This window comes from Aspergillus nomiae (genome assembly GCF_001204775.2).
Source record: "Aspergillus nomiae NRRL 13137 chromosome Unknown contig00384, whole genome shotgun sequence".
Taxonomy (NCBI): Eukaryota; Fungi; Ascomycota; class Eurotiomycetes; order Eurotiales; family Aspergillaceae; genus Aspergillus; species Aspergillus nomiae.
In genome coordinates this window covers 1437-24557 of record NW_015378439.1, presented here as the reverse complement: position 1 = coordinate 24557, position 23121 = coordinate 1437, and the positions used below count along the sequence as shown (strand labels likewise).

Below are 23121 nucleotides of genomic sequence, written 5' to 3'. Positions count from 1 at the left end.
GGGCATGCTCCATCTACGTTCAATACACTTCCATCCTTGCATTTCCCGGAACCCACAGGACTTTCACACCCATGTATTGGACAACGCCCACAGCCATGAGACTGCCGGTGATCAGGGCATGTGCGACTGTCCTTTGCCATCAGTGGCCTCGCACCTTCCCCTCATCGCTTTCTTGTACCTTAGGAAATGACTGTGTAACACCCCGCAGAGGCGTGATTTTTAAAAGAATAAATTGGATTTGATTGCAGTCAGAGGTGCATTCGCTGCAAGCTGTGGGTGATTGATTGTGTTCCGCTCCTTGTAGGACAGCTCCCGAGATACCATCGAAGAAGATAGAAAGACTGGCGACTCTAACGGGCATCCTTCTAGGAACATTCGTGACCATGGCGTTGTTAGGCGCCTTGCTGGTGCTGACACTATTACAGCAACTGGTCCTGTCTGCTGATTTAACATCCCACGTAAATCTCTTGTAAGTATCGAGTCTCGAATCTCGCGCAGATCTTATACCAAATGGCTTCTAATCTCATGAAGCTTGGGCACAGAAAATGGGGGGAATAACTTCCCTGGTGCCGCTCGACCTTTTGGCATGGTCAAGCTGGGCCCTGATTTGTTTATCTCAGGAACTGATGCCTATTCGGGCTACCTTCCCAATGGTGTATTCTCCGGTTTCAGCATGATGCATGAACAAGGTACCGGGGGAGCGCCCAAGTACGGGACAGTTTCCCAGCTGCCCTTGATCGGAAACATCAGTAATCCCCTATCGAATAAGACTGTCGCCCGGGCAGGTACTGATGAAGCGTCTGTGGGCTACTACAAGGCGCAGACATCTGAGGGGACTATCGTCGAGTTGAGCGCATCGGCTCATGCAGGGATGTATCAGTATACATTTCCCACAGGATCGACGGGGAATGTTCTGGTCGATGTTTCACACGTCCTTCCCTCATTTCGAGGTCAAGGACTTGGACAAGGGTACAGAGGTGGAAACATCACCATCTTCCCCGACGGACATTATGAAGGCCAGGGTGTGTATGATAACGGCTGGAATCGTTCACCCGATTGGTCGATCTATTTCTGTGGGTTTGTCGTATTTAGACCTCAATGATGAACAAAGACTGACGTTCTTGGTAGGTGGTTATTTTGATGCTGCTCCGGTTCGTAACAGAACGTACACCGGAAATGATGCGGGAGGAAGTGTCGAGCAGGCCAACGGATTTGCATCTTCATCCTCCAGTACAACACGTGTCGGAGGTTTGTTCACCTTCCAACAGACTGTAGTCACATCGCGCGTCGGCATCTCGTGGCTCTCCACGGAGAAAGCATGCCAAAATGTCCATGACGAAATCCCGGAAGGGACAAAATTCGCATCTGTTGTTCGTGACGCCCAGACTGAATGGAGCTCCAAGGTTTTGTCTAAAGTGACTACCACGAACACAAACGAAAAAAGTCTCACCTTGTTGTACACTTCCCTCTACTTCATGCATCTAATCCCAACCAACCAGACCGGGGAGAACCCTGGCTGGGTATCTTCTGAGCCATACTATCAAGACATTTTCACTTACTGGGTACGTGTGATTCCGGGAGCCTCACCCACAAGAGAAGAATTCCCTCGTGGCTAATAAAGTTATAGGACCTTTTTCGTTGTTCTACTGCTCTCATGCAAGTCCTGCAGCCCGCGGCATATGAAGAACAAATTCGTTCTTTAATCGACATCTGGCGGTTTGAAGGCTACCTCCCGGATGCTCGCTCGTCGAACTACAATGGAAGAACACAAGGCGGTTCCAATGCCGACAATATCCTTGCCGATGCTTATGTGAAAGGGGTCCGTGGAGCAGTTAACTGGGAAGACGGGTACCGGGCAATGGTAAAAGATGCCGAAGTGGCTCCACCAAACGATCCAGTCGACTCTATGGCGCCAGATTCGTCGACCAAAGAGGGACGAGGTGCACTGCCAGACTGGCTGAGTCTCGGGTTTATCACACCCAAGTACAGCCGTGCCGTCACTCGAGCAGTTGAGTACTCTTGTAACGACTTCGGCCTCTATCAAGTAGCATCAGGTCTTGAGCAGCATGAAGACGCAGACAAATACCTGAACCGATCAAGAAACTGGAGAAATCATTGGAATTCCAACCAGACTTCATTGGGATTTTCCGGCTTTGTGGTTCCACGCGACACCACTGGCTTCATCGAAACAGATCCACTGAAGGACAGTGGCTACTGGGGAGATCCATATTACGAGGCCAGCTCCTGGGCGTATTCTTGGGCAAGTGTTCACGACATGGAGCAGATGATCGAGATGATGGGCGGGGCCCAGACTGTCCTGGAGCGCTTGGACACTATGTTCACCGAAGGGGCCAGTGGCTCTAGTGGCATCATCTTCGATCCCACCAACGAACCGTAAGTCTTCTTGTCCTTTTATGTCTATTGGTGGTGGCCCCATTTCAGCGTAAATAGTGTCGCTGACTGCCCTATTAGGATGTTCAATATCCCGTATCTGTACCACTATATCAACCGACAGGATCTATCGGTTTCCCGATCACGCAACATCGCAAAAACCTATTATGGCACTGGAGTTAAAGGTCTCCCTGGTAACAGCGATGCCGGGGCCATGCAGACCTGGCTTTTATGGAATATGATTGGTCTGTATCCCATCACGGGGCAAACGACCTTTTTGGTTCATTCTCCGTGGTTCGAGTCGTTGACTATTGAGCTTGGGGACGGGAAGAAACTGAGCATTGCCGCGACCGGCGGCGACGGGAACGGCGATAGTCAAATCTATGTGCAGAAACTTCGGTTGAACGGAAAGGATTGGAAGAAGAACTGGCTCACATGGGACGACATATTCGCCCAGGGAGGAACCCTAGAGTTCGAACTGGGCGAGACTGCGAGCGACTGGTTCACGGGCGAATTGCCGCCCAGCCCTGCTTCCTGAAGTTGATCAACATGCACAGTTTTTGCCTATGGCATATTCTTTGTACATATTCACATTCATACATACCCAGCAGAGCTATGGCTATATTCAGCCATCATAGTATTATTGGTTGGAAAGATAATCCATTGGGGAGCTCATTAGACTAGGAGATGACGGGTTAGCCGGGGTAGACCATTTCACAGGCCCTGGGCGCCCGAAGACACTCCATATACTCCGAGTACCTCAAGAGTTACTGAACGTGATAGTTTCTATGGTGGTATCAGCTGACACGGTGAAATTCTTAATTCGATATCCGCGGCTACGATCATGAGCGTTTTGATAAACCCATTGGGCGGCAGGGGAAAAGAAAGCGGCCCCGAAATAGCGGCGGATCCACCACCACAGCGCCGGTAGTTAGGGCTCTCCTTTTTTCCCTTCGGAACGTCGGGCAGATACCGCATACGGAGGAACTCCGCCGAACGCCAGCGAGGAGTGACTAGTGAAGCTGGCTCTCCATTTGCCATATCCATAATAGTTACCAATAGTAGAGACAATAGTAGCGATAAACCCCATCCAGTCTTGGCTGTCGTTGTTCATTCGCGAGCGCTGATGGAGATGATCGGCAACGGACTGATTAGCTTGTTGATCATCAACTGAAACGGTCCCAACGACTATGCATATTTTTGCGTGCTGGATTTCGGGGAATTCCTCTGTGGAATTCCGTTGCGGGACTGAATAAATTATGGCGAGATGATCAGGTCCTTCCTCTGGGGATGTCGTCGTAAGTCAGCTACCCTGATGTTTTCCATGTACTCATTTTCTTATTCTTCCGCTAGAGTGTCGGAGAATTTGTATGCTCAGGATTAAATTCTTTTGCATGAAACAGGGATCATGAAAGAAAAAGAAAAAGAAAAACATTGTCACCAGGATCTCCATATGCAAGATCATTCTCAGTCCTTGCTATACTGTGGTAGAGTAGAGCTCGAGTCCGGCAGACCTCGGAGCGGAGCCCGCGGAATCATGAGCTCATTTTCTGATTATTCGGTTTACCGGCACTAAGGTGTACCTATGGGCGTACGCAGGAATTGCCGTCCAAGAGAAGTGGAGTGTTTCCTATCGGGCCCTAGATGTCATGTCCACTGCGAGGAACCAGGGGTAGAGCGCAGGTATTATGTGATAGCGTTATGTGATGGTGTTATGCGATGGCTTGAACTACCAGAATCACCACCAAGTCCAAGTATCGTTCATCAGCCAAACTCATAGTCGGCCGGTGCAAAGTATAATAGCTCATGAATCACTAGATTACTCACAATCCAAGAACCAATGCATACACAGAGAACTGTGGATGTAAGCTTCAATAGCTTATCTGGTACTCCCATACTCGTAAAGTAAGGCTGAACGAAAAATCAACTGAACCACCTTCGCTCCATTGAAGATCATCAGGGTTAGGCTCCATAGGTCTGGGCAGGCCGGCTACCCGAATGGTCGCGAAGTCTGTCTTCTACCTTCTAGACCATGTATGCTGTGCATATACTGGGTAGGGGAAAGTCGATTCCGAATTCTTCGCGATTAGGGCCCAGATATAGTTTATCGCGGCGAAGTAGCTCGTGTTCTTTAGTTTCTCTCATTGATAGTCTACTCCTTCAATCAAATAAGGCCAAATGAATATCAAATCAGCGTACGGAGTACTATTCGGCTTCTAGCAGCGCATGTGATCGAAAGGGTGCCCAGTACATGGTGCCAGTTATCTGGTAAAATTAAGATGCAGATCACTGTAGTAGTTAACAAGTAACTAGGGAGAATGCGCGGAAGACGTGGAAGCATGATGTCTTAAAGTCTATCCCATGTAGATCAGCGGATCCGGCCCTCCCCGAACAAGCAATGATTGCGCTCTTATTGCAGTATTATCCTATCTAGAGTCTATGGAGAGAATTGGCGATTGTAACGTTGGGCCTCTTCTCAAAATATGGTCCTCTTGGAATTGTATGGGTTGTTCGAGCTTCATGGTGGGAATTGCACGTAGATCACTCTGGCGCCTAGATTCGGTGTCAGTATACGTAGCATAGCGATAGTACTGGTGTACAAGCCGCACAGGCTTATGGCACGAGGTTGCATTGGAGAACCTGTATCCCGTTTTCATATGCAGTACCCACAGCGTGGTGGTCCTTTGTCTCCATCAAGCTTGCGATGAAGCTTTACTCTCCTGAGCAATAACGCAAGTCCCTAGTCAAATGGTTGACCCGCCAGCTAATCAATCTGTCCAGCTGGTCTCTGAAAAGGATGGTAACAAACACATAATCCCGAGCAGCTGCAGTATATAAGGCTTAGATAGCTCCAGCTCGATTGACTTTCTTTCTCGACCAGCAGCGCAACACTCATTCGTTCTCTCGCTCTCCAACTTCCGTCATTCATTAACGGTTATACCCAGTATCAATATATCCTGTCATTCATTTTAATTTTCATTCAGAAATCTCATCACAATGAAGGCTTCCCTTATCACTGTCATCGCTGCTTTGGCCTCTTCAGCCATGGCTGCCCCTGCTGGCAGTCTCTCTGATGTCAGTATCCTCAAGGAGGCTACATCCACCACATACGCTATTCCTGCAACATCCCCAGCCCCCTCTTCCGGTGCCAGTGGTCACATTGTTCAGGATGTTGGCCATGGTGTGAACCAGGTTCTCACTGTCACTGGCCCTAATGCGAAGAAGCTCCTCATTGAGCTTAGCCCCAGTGTTGCCGGCCTCCTCTCTGGCCTCGGCCTTCCCGGTGTTGGCGTCTCTGTCGGTGAGGTTATCAAGACGGCTGCCTCGGTCGGCGACCTGGTCAAGGACCTTGGCCCAGTTGTTGACGGCCTTCTGACCGTCGTCAGCAAGGACGGTAGCGCTCTTTTGATCAAGCTGTCTTCTGACATCGCTGGCCTTCTCTCTAAGGCCGGTCTTCCTGGCGTCGGTATTCCCGTTGGCAACATTGTCGCCACCCTTGGCGAGAACCTGAAGCGCTCCGCCGATGGCCAGCTCGTTCAGGACGTTGCCCCCAAGGTGCAAGATGTCCTTGAAGTCACCGGTACCGATTCCAAGCGTCTCCTCATCCAGCTCAGTCCATCTGTCGCCTCTCTCCTCGCCGGCCTCGGCCTCCCTGGAGTCGGTACCTCCGTAGGTCAGATCATCAAGACCGCCGGTAGCGTCGGTGATCTTCTTAAGGACCTCGGCGAGCCCGTTAAGAACCTTCTCACTGTCGTCGCCCAGGATGGCTCTTTCCTTCTCATCCAGCTCTCTCCCAATGTTGCAGGCCTTCTCACCAATCTCGCTCTGCCTGCTCTAGGCACTTCTGTTGGCAGTGTTGTCGCTACTCTTGGCGCCAGTCTGTAAATAGTGAGTTCAATTAGCTTTGCATTCGTTGAATGGAATGGAGATCCATACTGACTTCATTGATTTGTCCAGTCAGACCGAATGTGTCCACGGTCCCATACCGGACCAAGCCTCTTGGGAATCCTGTACATTCGGCATGCCGACAATGACTAGCGTGAGGACATCAAATGTTATCAATTTGCCGTATGATTGAGTCCAGATAGACATCTATTTCGTTGCACATATTGGGGGCTTTCCGAGAATACAAATTTAATTCAAATGCATACATTTTTTTCTGTCCCTTTTTGAACGATCTTGTTTTAGACATGGCCTTAGCTGGAGCGGAACATACCCATACTTCAGCCCGAGGAGAAGCAGCAGCAGGTGGCTCGGAAAACATCGCACAGGGCTGAACCCGGACATGAGTAGCCATAAATGAGTGCGTGGAGCCTCCAACACTTAATGTGAATCAAGCTTAGACTAAGCATAGAAGGCCAACTGCTCCTGTTCGTCACAGGTATTGGCGATCCTTGACTGGATCTGGTCAGAGGGTAATTAATTTTACTCCAAGCCTTCATTTAACCTCACCCCTTTAACTTCAATTGGAGTTGCTTACCTCCTAATTCTCAATTTTGGAGTAAAAGGCTCTTTCTTTCTTGTCGGCTATTCTCCGAAAGTGGCACTTTTTAGAGCGTTTCATCTCTCGTTCGGATCCACTTCTTTGGAGGGTATTCCGCCCCAATGGATAGGAGCATCAAAAGCTTGATGGAGGGTGAAGTTTTGTGCGTTAAGGACCGAACAGACTTATCGAGCTCTGTGGACATCTTGTTGAGCGAAATTGCAGATCCGGGACGACAGCCGATATATGCTGCGAAACACGAGACGGATGCTCGTGCTTGGTTTAATACTCCGAAGAATGCCATGCCTCTTTTGTTAGAGATTGGTATGCATCGTTGCTCCTGAAGCGCCGACTAATCTATTTGACTCAAACCGATGTCTAGTTCTAGAAGTCTAGTCCGATTTGACAGATTATCGCTCAGACGTGGGAGTGCATAGATAGTAACCAGCGGCTGTTTGAAACTAGGGCTACTAGATGCTGGCTCCATCCATGTCTTAGGGAAGTTGTTTCAGGTTGAGATCCAGGGTCTAGCTCTACTTAAGAGCTCTTCTCGCTCGTGCGTTACAATCCTTCTTGCCTCTATACTCACGCTCACCTTTTCTTCTCCAGTTCCGCTCAGCAAAATGCGGATCAATACATTGTCGTTGTTTTCTCTCGTGAGTCTGGTACCTACCCTTGCGGTGGCCAGCCTTTCTGGATCTGTGGGACCATTAACATCGGCTTCGACGAAAGCTGCCACGAAGACTTGCAATGTCCTCGATTACGGAGCTAAAGCCGATAAGACCACCGATCTCGGGCCCCCTCTGGCATCGGCGTTCGCCGACTGCAAATCTGGCGGTTTGGTTTATGTGCCATCGGGAGATTATGCACTATCAACTTGGGCCAAACTGAGTGGTGGTAAGGCATGGGCACTGCAGATTGATGGAACCATCTACCGTACCGGCACGGACGGTGGAAACATGATCTTTATTGAACATTCCAGTGATTTTGAGCTCTTCAGTAGCACATCGTCGGGTGCCATGCAGGGCTTGGGCTATGAGTACCACAAGGATAACAAATGGGGTGGGCCTCGTCTTTTGCGACTCTATGATGTTACGGATTTCTCGGTTCATGACTTCATCCTTGTCGATGCCCCTGCCTTCCACTTTTCCCTGGATACTTGCACCAACGGCGAAGTATATAACATGGCAATTCGTGGTGGTAACCACGGTGGCTTGGATGGTGTTGACGTTTGGTCAACGAACGTCTGGATTCATGACGTGAGTAGTGAATTGCCGATATTTTGAGTCTGGCGTTCCTCGGTAGCTTACATGTAATAGATCGAGGTAACGAACAAGGATGAGTGTGTCACAGTCAAGGTATGTTTCCATCACAGCGCACCTTTCATCTCAATGACTGTCTAACACCCATCTGCAGAGCCCTTCTAAGAACATCTTGGTTGAGAATATCTACTGCAACTGGAGCGGCGGATGTGGTATGGGTTCTCTCGGAAAGGATACCGATATCAGTGATATCACCTACCGGAACATTTACACCTGGAACTCCAACAACATGATGTTCATCAAAAGCAACGGTGGTAGTGGCTCTGCGACTAATCTGCTATTTGAGAACTTCATCGGTAAGCACAAGCATCCATATAAGCCAGTTAGCGGAATTCCTTGACAAAATGCTAACCCTGCACCTTGCATTTCTCAGGCCACGGAAACGCCTACTCGTTCGATATTGACAGCTACTGGGCCAGCATGAGCTCTCAGGGAGGAAATGGTGTGGAACTGAGCAACATCACTCTCAGAAACTGGAAGGGAACTGAGGAGAATGGTGCTGCAAGAGGACCTATCAAGATTGTTTGCCCAGACGGTGCCCCTTGCTACGATATCACCATTGAAGACTTTGCCATGTGGACTGAGGACAGTTCCAGGCAGCGTCAATGGTACTCTTGCCGCAACGCTTATGGCACTGGGTTTTGTCTCAAATCAGGCTCTAGCCACGTTGCTTATGAGGCGACCACGACTACGGTCTCCAGCGCCCCATCGGGCTATTCGGCGGCAACAATGGCTGCCGATCTGAAGGCGGACTTCGGTATCACAGCCTCCATTCCAATCCCGACCATCCCCACCTCCTTCTACCCTGGAGCGACTCCGTATAGTGCTTTGATGGCCAACAAAGGCTCAACAGCGAAGGTCCGGGCGGTTGTGGCGTCCTCTAAACCGACTACGGTTGCTGAGGCGACCTCCACCACGGCCGAGCAGAAGACGTCCACTAGCACACCAGCTCCTGTTGTGGCCACTGAGCGGCCTTCCCAGCAATCTTCGCAGCAACCTCCTGAACAGTCTGCCGGTGAGGTTGGTGGTTGTCCGTTCGGAAATGGCAAGCCAGCACCCACAGGCCCTCCTCGTGCTGGCCGTCACAATCATCGGCGCCATGGCCATCACTAAACGTGACGCATGCATGTCCTACCATTTGATTCTCGATTTGTTTTAATTATACATTGTGTTTGTCAAGATAAAGTCAGTTATCAACGTCTTATCTTGTCATGAGTAGACTTAACACGATGGCTCCCTTCAATCTCGGGGCTAGATTCGAGGGTGCGATAATCCTCGTGTATATCATAGTAGATTAATATTTCGCTTGTAATCGACAAAACAATTCAAGGGAAACGTCTAGTATTGTGAAAGGTACAAGGAGTGAAAGATACGCAAACAAGTCAAGGGTAGGGTGATGTCACATGGGGAGACCACGGGAGCTTTGGCCTCTCAACAACCCCCCGCATCAGGAAATCAGGTTTCCTTCTCCTCTTCTGCATTCTCCCCAACCATTGCCTAAATTTTCTTCTTGCAATTCCTGGTGGTAGTGTTAGGTTCAAACTATCTCAATTTGCTTCGTCGGATCTCAGTAACAAGGTTCTGTACCTGATTGAGCCTTATCAGTTCCTGCCAGCTGCCGGAATGGGTACCTCCCAAGCTGCGGATAGCTCCCCGCCGGACGGCACAGGTTGGTCACGTCAAACGACACCTTGTACAATTCCACTTTATGCTGAATATATTCAGGTGTCATACAGTTGGACCTTGGCTGGAGCCTTTTCGGGATGCTTTGAAGCAAAGGTTCAGTTTCGTCGAAGGCTGGGTGAAGACCATCAATGAGACAGAAGGTGGTCTTGAAACGTTCAGCAAGGTGAGAATCAAATACCCTCATGATGCCCTTGTTCTGGGAGCGTGCCAATTGACTGTGAAGTTTGCCCCTGCTAACTATGACTTCGTTCACTCTTTAGGGCTACGAGAGGTTTGGCCTCAACGTTCAATCCAACGGTGACATTGTGTACAGAGAATGGGCTCCAAATGCTGTGCAAGCGCAACTTGTTGGAGAATTCAGTATGTTTGATTGCATGGAGAAAGTTATACGAAACAGTACTGAAACTAGCAGACAATTGGGATGTAACTGCCCACCCAATGACAAAGAATGACTTTGGCGTCTGGGAGGTTACAGTGCCAGCAGTTAACGGTGCACCAGCTATTCCCCATGATAGTAAGATCAAGGTATCGATCCCATTGTTCAGGCGCATAGTTATCGATACGCTTCCTAACACTTACGGTTGTCCAGATATCAATGGTAACCCCCAGTGGAGAGCGAATCTATCGGATCCCAGCGTGGATCAAGCGTGTGGTGCAAGATCTCAGTGTATCACCTACATATGAGTCCGTCTTCTGGAATCCTCCAGCTGGAGAACAATATAAGTTCCAGCATCCCCGCCCTAAGAAGCCCGAGAGTCTCCGAATTTATGAGGCACATGTGGGTATTTCATCACCAGAAACTAAAGTTGCAACCTACAAAGAGTTCACTTCTAACATGCTCCCTCGGATTAAATATCTGGGGTACAATGCAATTCAACTAATGGCCATCATGGAGCACGCTTACTACGCCAGCTTCGGATACCAAATCAATAACTTCTTCGCAGCGAGCAGCCGCTATGGTACACCTGAAGACCTAAAGGAGCTCGTCGACAAAGCCCACAGCATGGGCCTAGTGGTACTCCTCGATGTCGTCCACAGCCATGCGTCGAAGAACGTGCTCGATGGATTGAACATGTTCGACGGCACAGATCACCTATACTTCCACGGCGGTGATAAGGGTCGACATGAGCTATGGGACAGCCGCTTGTTTAACTATGGTAATCACGAGGTTCTGCGCTTCCTTCTGAGCAACTTGCGCTTTTGGATGGAGGAGTATGGATTTGATGGTTTCCGCTTCGATGGAGTCACAAGTATGCTTTACACCCATCACGGAATTGGAACGTAAGTAGCCGATCTTTTCCGTGTTACTATTCGTCTAATTGGAACACAGAGGCTTTTCTGGAGGGTACCATGAGTATTTTGGCTCTTCTGTCGATGAAGAAGGTGTGACGTATCTGACTCTTGCTAACGAAATGCTCCATAACCTCTATCCCAACTGTATCACAGTAGCGGAAGATGTCTCTGGGATGCCGGCACTCTGTCTGCCACACTCGCTAGGCGGAGTCGGCTTTGACTACCGCCTCGCCATGGCCGTCCCAGACATGTATATCAAGCTCTTAAAAGAGAAGGCGGACGACGAGTGGAATATAGGAAACCTGTCCTTCACGTTGACAAACAGACGCCATGGCGAGAAAACGATTGCCTACGCAGAAAGCCATGATCAAGCGTAAGTACACAAATTCACCATATATGCTATCCGAGTATCATTTAACTGACTCCATGGTAAGGCTTGTTGGCGATAAAAGCCTCATGATGTGGCTATGCGATAAAGAAATGTACACACACATGTCCGTGCTGACAGAGTTCACCCCCATCATCGAACGAGGCATGGCCTTGCACAAGATGATCCGACTAGTCACACATGGTCTCGGGGGTGAGGGCTACCTTAACTTCGAAGGTAATGAGTTCGGACACCCGGAATGGCTCGATTTCCCCCGAGAAGGAAACAATAACTCCTTCTGGTACGCACGACGCCAGCTAAATCTGACCGAGGACCACCTTCTTCGGTATAGATTCCTCAATGATTTCGACCGTGCGATGCAATTAACAGAAGAAAAATACGGATGGCTCCATTCGCCCCAGGCATATGTCAGCCTAAAGAACGAAACCGACAAGGTCCTCGTCTTTGAGCGGGCAGGTCTTCTTTGGATTTTCAATTTCCACCCAACCAACAGCTTCACCGATTACCGTGTTGGCGTTGAGCAAGCAGGCACGTACCGCATAGTTCTCGACACTGATGATGCAGCATTCGGTGGTCTAAACCGCAATCTTAAGGAGACACGGTTCTTTACCACCGATTTATCGTGGAATGGCCGGAGCAACTTCCTCCAAGTCTACCTCCCCACGAGGACCGCACTAGTAAGATCCAACCTATACATGACACCAAAATTCACAAGGAAATAGCCCTGCTAATAGCTCGCAACAGGTCTTGGCTTTAGAGGAAACGCTGTAGATACCTCGTATCATTCTGCAAGCACACCCTGAGCACTAAGCTATACTCCCCACCGACTGTTGTTTATTTTAATTGTCAGCTTCATAATCCTCGACTACAATTTACTTTTCTAGTTTTTAGACTTTAGTCATTATATAGTCCTCTTCAAGCATCAATCTTCGCCCAATTAGAAAAGTATATAGAGACAACCAAACCATAAAACCCTGGGATCATCACCACCGAACACATACTAGGCCTTCCAGTCCCGCAAGCTTCACCCTCCCCTTCCCATTCAAACACTCCTTCCAAACGTATCAACATCTCGTACTACTCTACAAACAACCTACAAAACACAGTAACCAGCACAACCATCGATGCTCCACCACGACGAACACTGAGCTACCAAGGTGAACAACTCTTGCTAACAGCGAAGTCCCAACTCCAACGAAGTCAACATTGACATTATTCAAGTGCCATACTTCATTAAGTCCGAATACAATGCAACACAACAGCAGCCGTGAGTACGTTTCACTAGCTCTTTGGAGAAGATGGGGCGCTATTCGGAATCTCCTGACCATATCATGGGAGAGAGTAAATGCAACAGTCAGGTTCCCATGAAATCGGTACTTATCCTATAGATTTACAGGTAGGTCTCAGTGTTATCATTTGAGAGAAAGATGTCCTAGAATATAGAATGGAGGAGTGATGATAGTGAGTTCGTTTGGTTCTCGAATCTTGTCTTGCTAAGTTTGGTTTGGGTTCGGTCTAGGTATTCTAGGATATGTGTATAAATATCACACAGGGGGGTTGAGTACTCAGTAGTGCAGGATAAATCTGATCTATACGCAGGAAATAGTGGCATGAACTAGGAGTATTTTCAAGGGGTACTTTGTTTTATGTGTCGACAATATACTTAAAGAATGGTATCGTGTAGGACTATATATAATGCCATGATTGAAAATAGCTATATCAAAATAGATTTCTATTAGGCCATCTGTAGCAGCATTGCTGAAAGATCAGGAAAAACAGCAAGCGAAGGATATATACTTATAAGGGGGACTGAGGCATAGTATTGGTAGAACTAACGACACTGCTTATACCTGACAATCTATGCTATTGCCAATCCAAGTATACAGATATAGATGGCGATAACAAATGTACAGAAACAAAGCATTTCACATGAAGAATTGCAAACATAGCAACGTGACTACGAGACTATCAAGCTACAGCGCCTACGTAGGGAGAGAAGACAAGCAGAGAGGATCCAACAAAAGAAATGAATACAATTGTCCCAGCCCCGAGGGTATCAGGCTGAATGTGGTCGTTTTAACTTACTTACATGAGCACGTAGTGTAACACAAGCCCGGACTATTCATCCGGACTTTAAGGTAGGTGTAATAGTGCTCCCTTCCTTTTTCTTCTGAACAGGGAGGATAAGCCTTTCGTTCAACTCCCTTTTCTTAATTCGAGTACTGTACACGTATCGACAGAAAACGGAAAACTGAAGAAAGGAAGTCCATGTCTAACAAAAAAGAAAAGGGCGCTTTAAAAACAATATTACATTTAGGCCTTGTTCTCGAGCTCGGCCAGGAGCTTCTCACCCTTGGCACGGGCGGACTCGAGGTCACCAACCATGTAGAAAGCAGCTGTGAGACACCGTTAGCTTACAGGTCAAATACAAGCATTAGTCAGAGGAAACTTACCCTCAGGAAGGTCATCAGCCTCTCCGTTGATGATGGCCTTGAAGGAGCGGATGGTGTCCTTGAGGTCGACCAGCTTACCCTCGATACCAGTGAAGACCTGGGCGACGGTGAAAGGCTGGCTCAGGAAACGCTGAAGCTTACGGGCACGCTCGACAGTGAGCTTGTCAGCCTCAGACAGTTCGTCCATACCAAGAATGGCAATGATATCCTGGAGGGACTTGTACTCCTGGAGCATCTGCTGGACACGGGTGGCAGTGTCGTAGTGGTCCTGACCGACAATACGGGGGTCGAGCATACGAGACTTGGAGTCAAGAGGATCGACAGCAGGGTAGATACCCAACTCGGAGATACCACGGGACAAGACAGTGGTGGCGTCCAAGTGAGCGAAGGTGGTGGCGGGGGCAGGGTCAGTCAAATCGTCAGCAGGGACGTAGACGGCCTGGACGGAGGTAATGGAACCCTTGGTGGTGGTGGTAATACGCTCCTGCATACCACCCATGTCGACGGCCAGAGTGGGCTGGTAACCGACAGCAGAGGGGATACGACCAAGAAGGGCAGACACCTCAGAACCGGCCTGGGTGAAACGGAAAATGTTGTCAATGAAGAGCAGCACATCCTGACCCTCCTCGTCACGGAAGTACTCGGCGATGGTCAGACCGGTAAGGGCGACACGGGCACGGGCACCTGGGGGCTCGTTCATCTGACCGAACACAAGGGCGACCTTGGATTCACCCTCGAGCTGAATGACACCAGTCTCCTGCATTTCGTGGTACAGATCGTTACCCTCACGGGTACGCTCACCGACACCAGTGAAGACGGAGTAACCACCGTGAGCCTTGGCAATGTTGTTCTGAGAAGAGTTAGAAAAGAGTGGAGAAAGGTAAGTCTTTGGCTGCAGGTGAACATACAATCAACTCCTGAATGAAGACGGTCTTACCGACACCGGCACCACCGAAGAGACCAATCTTACCACCACGGGCATAGGGGGCAAGCAGATCGACGACCTTGATACCAGTGACAAGAATCTCACCCTCGGTGGACTGCTCAACGAACTCAGGGGCCTCGGCGTGGATAGGGGCGTACTTGGTGGCCTTAACGGGACCACGCTCGTCGACGGGGTCACCAGTGACGTTAAGGATACGGCCCAGGGTGCCAGGGCCGACAGGAATGGTGATGGGAGCACCAGTGTCGCGAGCAGCGGCACCACGAGTCAAACCCTCGGTACCTGAAAGAGTAACATGTCAACCCAGAATTCCGGCTACCGTAGCCACGTGTATGGGAGCGGTGAGGCCATGGTGAGCACCTCTGATATGCCCACGGTGATACATAAACAATAGAAAGGGGTAACTTACCCTCCATAGCAATAGTACGGACGATGTTCTCACCCAAGTGTTGCTGTTTTTGGTTAGCTATATCGACTTGATGTCATCCAAGCTCTGGGGTTACCTACAGAAACCTCAAGGACGAGCTTCTGGCCATTGTTCTCGGTCTCAATGGCGTTGAGAATGGCAGGGAGCTTCTCACCCTCGAACTTCACTGTGATCGAAAGTCAGATATCGTGTTTTGAGCCACACATCGAGTCGTTGTTGATGATTTTATGATGGAATTGAGGCCAGGAAAAGATTTTCGCGTAGCCGGGTAGCAGGGTTTTCGTCGGGAGCCGGAAACATACCGTCGACGACGGCACCAATGACCTGGTGAATCTTGCCGGTAGAGGCGGCCTCAGTGCTGGCCAACCTGGCAAGGGAAGGGAAGCCATTGATCTTGGAAGGAACGCGACGGGCGACCGGGGTAGGCCGGGCAAAAGCAGCCCTCCCGAAGGTCCGGGCAAGACCGCTGTAAAAGGGAAAAACAGCTGTTAGCAAGCGGGGAAAAAATGGTCATAGGGCGACGAGGTCAGAGTGGGCGGAGCAACACACCTCTTGAACATTATGATGGTGTTTAAGAGCGAAACGGGGATAAATGAGGTCAAAGGGACGAGAAGATGGGGAGAGGGAAGAAAGAGGGAAGGGAAGGGAAGAGGTTGAGGTTGAGGTGGACACGGGCGACTGTGTCCGGTCTTAGCCTTTCCGGGGCGGTTTTGCCGACGATCCCGTGATGTACCGAGCAACGCGCAGAAAACATGGACAGAGCTGCATCAGCTTCATGGTTGCTAGGCAGTGTTCTGCCATTTTACACCTTTTCAACCGAATACATAACGGCTACGTTTTCATCTGATAGAGAACTTTTTTTACTCGTATCCTCCCCGTCCAACGCTGTATGGAGAAGTCTCCCGGCGGTTGTCATGGAAATTTACACACAAAATGAGGAGCTTCTTGGCAACCATCGGATACAAGGGAGCATTGAACCCCATCAAAAATGCCATTTGTCCAGCACACTATCCAGTAGAATCGTGACTAGTCGAAAGCATTCCAGTCTAAATCGAGTGTATGCGGCTCAAATTAATACGGTGAAGAAATAAACATATCGTAACGGCGTAGACCCAACTTTCCAGGTAATATTTTGGTTTTCCTATTACCCCCGTCCGGGTACACCGTAAAAGATCCAAGCTCCTATTTCGGACGAACGCCAACTTGGGAAAAAAATCTGACGTGTTCCCGTGATTCTCCATCAGGATCACCAAGGTATTAACATAGTCAATTTTGGCATATAGACCTTCACAGTACCAAGTATATTAGTTTTCCTAGAGATCAACAATGCCAGGTTCTATGCCAAGCAATTAAGCACAAGAATGGCTATAGCCAAAGGAGTGTAATAGCGCATGAATGTAAAGTTCGGAAACATTACTATGTAGCAGCCCTTTTCCGACGTCGTACATTTCCGACCTAACAGGGTTGATACCAAACCCTCTTTCAAAAACAGAATAACAAAAAGAAAAAGAGACCATAGTAAAATTTAGGGAAATGATCATCGCTAGGTATTAATCTACAAATCATAGGCCCTAGATGTTAGCTACCAGTCGCAGCGGTACAACAGACTCTATGGCTACAAAGGAGATACATTGATTATGGCACAGTACGAGATACAAGTCTTTTGGGCTGACATTGGGCAAAACAAATAAGACAGAGGCGAAGGGAAGTGCACATGATGATAGGCACAGAACCGGCGGGATCAGAAAACGGAGGGAGGACGGCGATGGGTACCGAGTGAACCCACAGCACATCCTATCCAGCTTGTCCAATTGCTATACCTGTTCCTCCCGCATCACTGGCCCACAATCTATGACTTCTCAAGAGGAGGGCTCTGGACGAAGCCCTTACCCTCGTAACCCTCGGCGCTGATACCGTAGATAGGGTTGATCTTCTCGGCCTGTTGTGACAAGTAATCAGTATCTGATTTATTGAATTTCAAGAGACACTGCCCAATGGCAGGCCCAAGTGAGAGAGCAGGATCAAACGTACCTTGGCATACTCGTTGGAAGCCTCCTGCCATTCCTTGGACATGGTCTTAGGCTGGGGCTTAGCGAACAAGTGAATGACGTAGAACAGGGCAACGGAGACAGCAGTGAGCTGGGCGACCTTGACGGCAATTCTGAGACCCTCTCCCTTAGGGGCCTGCGCGCGAGGACCATGAGGACCAAAGGCAATCCAGTAAGCTAAAATGCGGGGGGGAAAGCCCATCAGCAAAATTCTGATCGAACGGGAGTAGCGGGGATTGTGTAAAGAGGAAAAACATACCAGCCTTCTTCTCCTGAAGGGTCATCTGGTGCCAGTCAACCTTCATACGGTCCCTCAGCTGCATCCACAGATCGGCCTGCTCCTGAGGGGGCATGGCCTCCCAGCGCTTCTCGATACCGGCGAGTGTGGGATTCGAGATGGCGTGCTCGGATGCGGCGCGGGTCTGCTGGGGAGCGATAGACTTCTTCGCAGGCTGAGGGCGGGCATTCAGGCAAGCCATTGGGCCCGAGACGGTGCGGTAGGAACGAATGGCAGTGGTGGGCATGGCCGAGCTGCGAGCAGCAGCCCGAGAAACGGACTGAAGGAACATTGTGTGGGAGGTCGTACGCGCGACTAAAAAAGACCAATTAAAAATCAAACGCACTCTCCGTGAACGAGAGATGCAATGCCTCGGGATTGAGGATGAATTAAGGTGGGATGGGAGCGGAGGAGGTGGTCGAGACTTCGCGATGGGAAACGAAGACGTCGTTCGACTGTGGTTTGAGGTGGAAAGTCGAGTATCCGGCCGGTTAGGTTAGTCCGTTTTGCGTGCGCCCTTATTGGTCCACGTCCCAATCTGTCCCGACCTCTGCTTCCTTCACCCAAAACACCTGATACTTCCATCCCTATCCAACATCGAAAACCGTTTCAAGGGTATCTTCACCTTATGGTCGGCTTTTTGATCGCTCAATGAAGCTTGGCAAGCCCTAACGGTCAATATGCCGATTTTTCATGCCGACACATATTTTTGTTTTCCTGACGGTACTTCTACAGCGAAGCAATCAATACTGCTCACCTGACGGGCGATTTCGGGATCATGGCACGACTGTCAGTCTTACGCAATGACCGGCATTATGAGATATGTTTAAAGGGTGGTGAAGTCGTGTATTCTACTCTACACTGATCCTGTGAAACCACATCCCCTACCAGGTAGCAATATTCTGTACAGGTATAAACGCTGACAACAAAGAAAACCCTTCCCAACGCTCGGCCACGGAGAGTGCCACGATCGCAAAAAACGAGGATACGATCACTATAGAAACACACAAGTCGTAACGATCTCATATTGGACTAGAATTTGTGCAGGAGAATGTCATTGAATTGTTTGGTTCCGAGACACTCCGCGGACTGGAAACGGAGCGGTGCAGTGTAATAACCAGCACACACACAAGCTCACCTGGCCCGGGCCCAGCCGACGCCGTCATTTATTTACCAGCCTTTCCGCCGCTGGCTTCAGCCAGAACAGTCTTCCACTCAATGTCGCCTTTGTCGTCGGCGTGGATGGAGGTGTGGATGTTGAGGGCGTTCTTCAGAGCTTCCCTAGTGCTGGCGTAGATCATAGACCACTATTGCATGAATCGTCAGCAACAGCTAGCATGGGAAAGGAAGATAGAGCGCAAATAAGCTTACGAGAGTCGGGGTTTCACTAGGAACCCAGGAAATGAAGATTATCTTGCTCCTATACAGCGGAAAAGTTAGTAAGCTGTCAATCAACTCAGAAGACGACTTCAGTAGCACCATACCTCTTGCCTTCGCTACCGAGCTCGTACTCGACATCGTAGACTGCGTAACGGGGGGCAGGATTGCCATTGCTGTCCTTGGCAGCTGCAAGCTTGTTGCGGAAGACTTCATAGTCTTGTTCGGAGGAAACTTCATCAACCACAACCTCCTTCTTGTTATCGGCGATCTTGAAGATGATGAACTTAGGCTTGTCGCCCTTGCTGCCGCCGGTCATGCGGAAGTCGTTGAACTTGGCGATGCAGTCATCGGTAATGGTAATTCTAAGTATTAGGCGTTGTTAATGTCGATTCGGAACTTTCCCATCAATCTGATCTTGAAGACAGGTGTAGGATACGATTTCCGACATACCCAGCTGCGAGCTACGGGACCCAAGAGAATACCACATTAGTATGAGCCCAGTCCATAAAGAAGTTGGTGGGATACGTACCGACATGATTGCTATGTGGATATGGAAATGAAGAAACCCCGAAATCGATAACCTATGCCGGCACGCGATGTCAGTAACTAGGTTCCCCTGATTTTAGCGGCAACTCCCCGTCAAGGAAGAACAATGCCTGTTGCATCCCACGAAGCCCGTTCATTTTGATCTACTAACCAGAGAAGAAAATGATAATTCCTAAGAGATTCCCACGGGTTTTTTGGGAGACAAAGAAGCTAACAGAGTTGAATTTCGGGTGAGGGGGTGAGAGCGGAATAATAATGGGGGATGGAGATAGAGGGGCATTTAGTTGTTGTGCTTTGCGGTGTTGCGCCGCCGCCGGTGGGGGTTGTTATCACGTGATATCGCCGTCGCACCACCCAGGCCGTGTTTTCGTCATAAGTCATTTCCCCTGAATGTTCCGGCAGTGTTGGAGTGTGAGGCATACGAACTAGTACTGTACTTAACATTGCAGCCTGCTGCAGGTTCATCCATCACCTGCGTCTCCTACTAGTATCCATAGGTATTGGATGGAGCTTCCTATTCCTGGACACGTATTGCCGTTGCTAGTGTGGGGAACTTATTTTAACGGATTGTACGGAGTGCTCCGTAGGCACCGGCATAACTATTTTTATATTGTCTCCAACACTGTATTATGATTTTCTGGAACTGGGTGACTAAGTCCCATATAGATCAACCATGGGACTTCAGTCCACTAACGGACAATTTTCATCGCCCTCACTGCTTCATTATAATTGGATGCTTCAATTATGCCGAATATTATACAAGATTCCATGCGCACACAATTGACCATGTTCGCAAAAATATGTAATCTACCAATACCTACATAGGTGGCATTCGATGATACGCTCATAATTAGTTAGTGCGTACGTGGTATATTCCCGGTGCTAGCCCAGAGGTGTCAAGGTGATAGCCAGCTCCAAGCACCCGTGGGGAGTTTGATTTCTAGCCATGCTGTAGAATCCAGTATATATGAAAGTATACATCCATAATATGTACTGTACGACCGCGATCATGACAAGCGCCCCACTGCCCTACTCGGTGCTGACCATGACCGGCTCTGACGCCGACGTTGATTGTTCACACAAGTTGAACCGATCGGGGGTGGCACGCTGCATCTCACGCTGTAGCAGAGGGCAGTCGAATAAAAGAGAAACATCGAGCATCAAGGATGAGACAGAAGTCTAAGAACGGAAGAGTAAATAACATTGTCGTAAAGGGGTATATGAACGAATGGACAAGAAACATATCGAGTCGTTGCGGAAGCATCCCGATGCATTAGCCCGCAACCGAGCAGAAGAAATGGGAAAAGATCAAGGTCTTGTAAAGTATGATCTGAGGGTAGCGTGGACGGTGCTCTGGTGCTAACCGACATGTAGGCACGACATCCAACAAAACAGCCGCGGCGAATGATATGGATGGAAAATGACAAGGCGCTATCGTAAGAGCATAAACCGGTATCAGAAGTTCAAATCCCCGTGCTTTTTTGGCTCACGCACGCGGGGCTGCTGGTTATCATAGGTCATCATCTGCTTGTCCTCCATCGATGATTTTTCTCCAATGCTGGGGGAGGCACACACAAACCAAGGGGAATGCTTTGATTTCCCCAGTTGGAGAAGGAGAAGCAATCGGTCTGTGTGAACCATTCGAGACGCCGCTGTCGCGCTGTTCTCTATGTCTAGCATCATAGTCCTCTGCACTCTCCGGGACCCGAATGCCTGTTGCCCAACCATCATCCCAGATTCCAACCACCTTCAACATCTCGCCTCGGTCCAGGGCAAATTCATCGCCCGCGCGTGGCTGATACGCCCAAAGGACGGCAACCTTGTCCCCTGGGCGAATGTCATCTTGGGAGTAATAATCATGGAATGAGGATAATTGCTCCGACTGGCCACTGCCCATCCCATCTGGTGATGAGTATTGACCACCTCTGCCAGAGAGAGGTGACCCGTCACTACCCGCACCAGCCAGGACCGAATTGCTAGACAGTGAGGCAGTACGCTTCCCTGCAGTTGGGGGGATTTTCTTAGACATGGCCCCGGGCTTGCGCCGTAGTAGTCTGAATCAGAGGATTCGCTATATTTTCCAGCACCGAAGAGGGCGGCGGAGTTACGAGAGCGCCCGGGTGAATAACTTGGGGCCTCACGCAGGGCAGACATCCTAGCTACTCGCCCCCCTGGAATCGGTGTGAAGCCTTGTTGGTTGGGGCTGGGTTGCATTGGTGAAAAGCCCTTCCTCTGAGGGTTCGGCTGGTTTAAAACATTGTCATTTCGGGCCCTTCGCTTTCGCCTCAAGCATATCAACGCTAGAGCAGCTAGTGCTGCTAACAAAGCAACTCCAGCTACGGCCCCAATCACAGCCCCAGCGATCTGGCCTCCGGAGAGATGGCCAGATGAAGCTCCCGCTGTCGGATCAGATGTCGAAGTGAAAATTGGCGGGATTGTCGTTGATGGCGTGGGAATGGTCACATCTTTGCATCGAGTCGCAGCGTTCGAATTTATGCAGCAGGAATCAGTGGAGTTGGGTGAGCTTGCCCCACAAAATCCGCACAAGCCGACCAGATTCGATCCATACCCACATTCGTCGGACTCATTGTCAGCTCCCGAGATGCAGGTCACGGTTAATGAGTCGGCAGGAAGAGCACACACGGTAAAGTCAGAACGGACTTGGCTCATATAATTACCGGCTCTTTTTGGGCAAAGATCAGGGTTAAGCAAGATGGTTGCTTCGCTTGTAGCCATCAATGCCTATCCTAGATGGTTAGAGGATTCCTTACTAGCCAGGTAGGAGGGTACTAACACAGGTATCAGCGCAGAGAGGCCTGGACTCGTTATCAGTTAAATCACAATCTTTTTTGGAACTTTGAATGAGCCCACTGCAGATGCTGCTAGCGGTATAGCGGGCATAGAAATCATCAGTATCCGTAAGATTAGCCCCCTGGCAGCCCAGGTAGTCAACATATCTGGTAGCCAAAACAGATTAGGTGAGGTACAAGGTAAGAAGTATGGGTAGCGAATGCCTACTTTTGGGTAACGTAAGATCCTTTGACGTAATCACTCAACTCTTGGTCAAACTGTTTTACGCTTGTAACGTTTTGCATAAATGGGCTATTGGAGCGTCAGTAGAGTTTCCTCTGGTTTTGCAGGATCGAGATTCCAGCGAGACGTACAAGTCAGTGTAGAGACTAGAGCTGGTTGATATTGATGAGCCATTCCAGGCGGGACATTGCGTCGAGCCCTTGAGAGATATGCAAGTTGCCATGCCAGCCTGTGACTATGAGAATGCTGTTCAAAACTTCGGTGATCTTGGTGGTTGCTAGAGAATATGTCGAAGACGAAGTGTAGACGGACGAATGGTACCCAGATCAATAGCAAATCGGATATTCGGGTCGGACTAATGATTTAGTCGGCGGACACTCTCATATTGCTGCTATTTGGCGACTCTGTATTCTCAATTCCAGACAACACAAACTGTTGGGGCGCAAGAAAA

General features: G+C 49.3%; 7 protein-coding genes across 7 annotated transcripts; 3 read left to right on the top strand and 4 right to left on the bottom strand.

The window, feature by feature from the left end:
• Positions 1–383: 383 nt before the first annotated feature.
• ANOM_008846 (alpha-1,2-mannosidase family protein) lies at positions 384–2929 on the top strand (the record flags this gene model as incomplete). The annotated part of the gene is made up of 5 exons (XM_015554102.1): positions 384–469; positions 532–1073; positions 1129–1562; positions 1628–2394; positions 2473–2929. The coding sequence occupies 5 exons, from the start codon at positions 384–386 to the stop codon at positions 2927–2929; spliced, it is 2286 nt and encodes a 761-aa protein (XP_015402958.1).
• A 2459-nt stretch (positions 2930–5388) lies between these two features.
• ANOM_008845 (uncharacterized protein) lies at positions 5389–6276 on the top strand (the record flags this gene model as incomplete). Its single annotated transcript, XM_015554101.1, has 1 exon — positions 5389–6276. The coding sequence occupies one exon, from the start codon at positions 5389–5391 to the stop codon at positions 6274–6276; it is 888 nt and encodes a 295-aa protein (XP_015402961.1).
• A 720-nt stretch (positions 6277–6996) lies between these two features.
• Positions 6997–12454, top strand: ANOM_008844 (1,4-alpha-glucan branching enzyme GLC3; the record flags this gene model as incomplete). The annotated part of the gene is made up of 13 exons (XM_015554100.1): positions 6997–7198; positions 7340–8133; positions 8194–8232; positions 8291–8492; positions 8570–9268; positions 9656–9865; positions 9933–10045; positions 10143–10242; positions 10295–10407; positions 10472–11163; positions 11213–11548; positions 11610–12240; positions 12308–12454. 13 exons carry the CDS (start codon positions 6997–6999, stop codon positions 12332–12334), a joined length of 4158 nt encoding a protein of 1385 aa, XP_015402962.1. The 3' UTR covers positions 12335–12454.
• A 1122-nt stretch (positions 12455–13576) lies between these two features.
• ANOM_008843 (F1F0 ATP synthase subunit beta) lies at positions 13577–16032 on the bottom strand (the record flags this gene model as incomplete). Its single annotated transcript, XM_015554099.1, has 7 exons — positions 13577–13959; positions 14017–14866; positions 14925–15241; positions 15369–15411; positions 15467–15552; positions 15689–15852; positions 15936–16032. Coding segments are annotated over 7 exons (1596 nt in total), but the record flags the coding sequence as incomplete, so codon positions are not given.
• A 921-nt stretch (positions 16033–16953) lies between these two features.
• On the bottom strand, positions 16954–18168 carry ANOM_008842 (cytochrome c oxidase subunit IV family protein; the record flags this gene model as incomplete). The annotated part of the gene is made up of 3 exons (XM_015554098.1): positions 16954–17325; positions 17418–17611; positions 17694–18168. Coding segments are annotated over 3 exons (759 nt in total), but the record flags the coding sequence as incomplete, so codon positions are not given.
• Positions 18169–18607: 439 nt separating this feature from the next.
• Positions 18608–19882, bottom strand: ANOM_008841 (actin-binding ADF family protein). The gene is made up of 6 exons (XM_015554097.1): positions 19789–19882; positions 19621–19672; positions 19542–19552; positions 19196–19453; positions 19083–19131; positions 18608–19018 (listed from the first exon to the last, which is right to left on the bottom strand). The coding sequence occupies exons 2-6, from the start codon at positions 19624–19626 to the stop codon at positions 18878–18880; spliced, it is 465 nt and encodes a 154-aa protein (XP_015402965.1). The 5' UTR covers positions 19627–19672; positions 19789–19882; the 3' UTR covers positions 18608–18877.
• Positions 19883–21147: 1265 nt separating this feature from the next.
• ANOM_008840 (SH3 domain protein) lies at positions 21148–22893 on the bottom strand (the record flags this gene model as incomplete). The annotated part of the gene is made up of 5 exons (XM_015554096.1): positions 21148–21638; positions 21725–22379; positions 22432–22594; positions 22656–22739; positions 22802–22893. 5 exons carry the CDS (start codon positions 22891–22893, stop codon positions 21148–21150), a joined length of 1485 nt encoding a protein of 494 aa, XP_015402959.1.
• Between the last annotated feature and the right edge of the window lie 228 nt (positions 22894–23121).

Excerpts from the sequence above, each read along its gene's own strand:
- ANOM_008841 (XM_015554097.1), bottom strand. Across the intron at positions 19,132-19,195 it reads CTCGGTAGCGAAGGCAAGAG|GAGCAAGATAATCTTCATTT; the intron begins GTATGGTGCTAC and ends TCCGCTGTATAG. Across the intron at positions 19,019-19,082 it reads CTAGTGAAACCCCGACTCTC|TGGTCTATGATCTACGCCAG; the intron begins GTAAGCTTATTT and ends TTCATGCAATAG.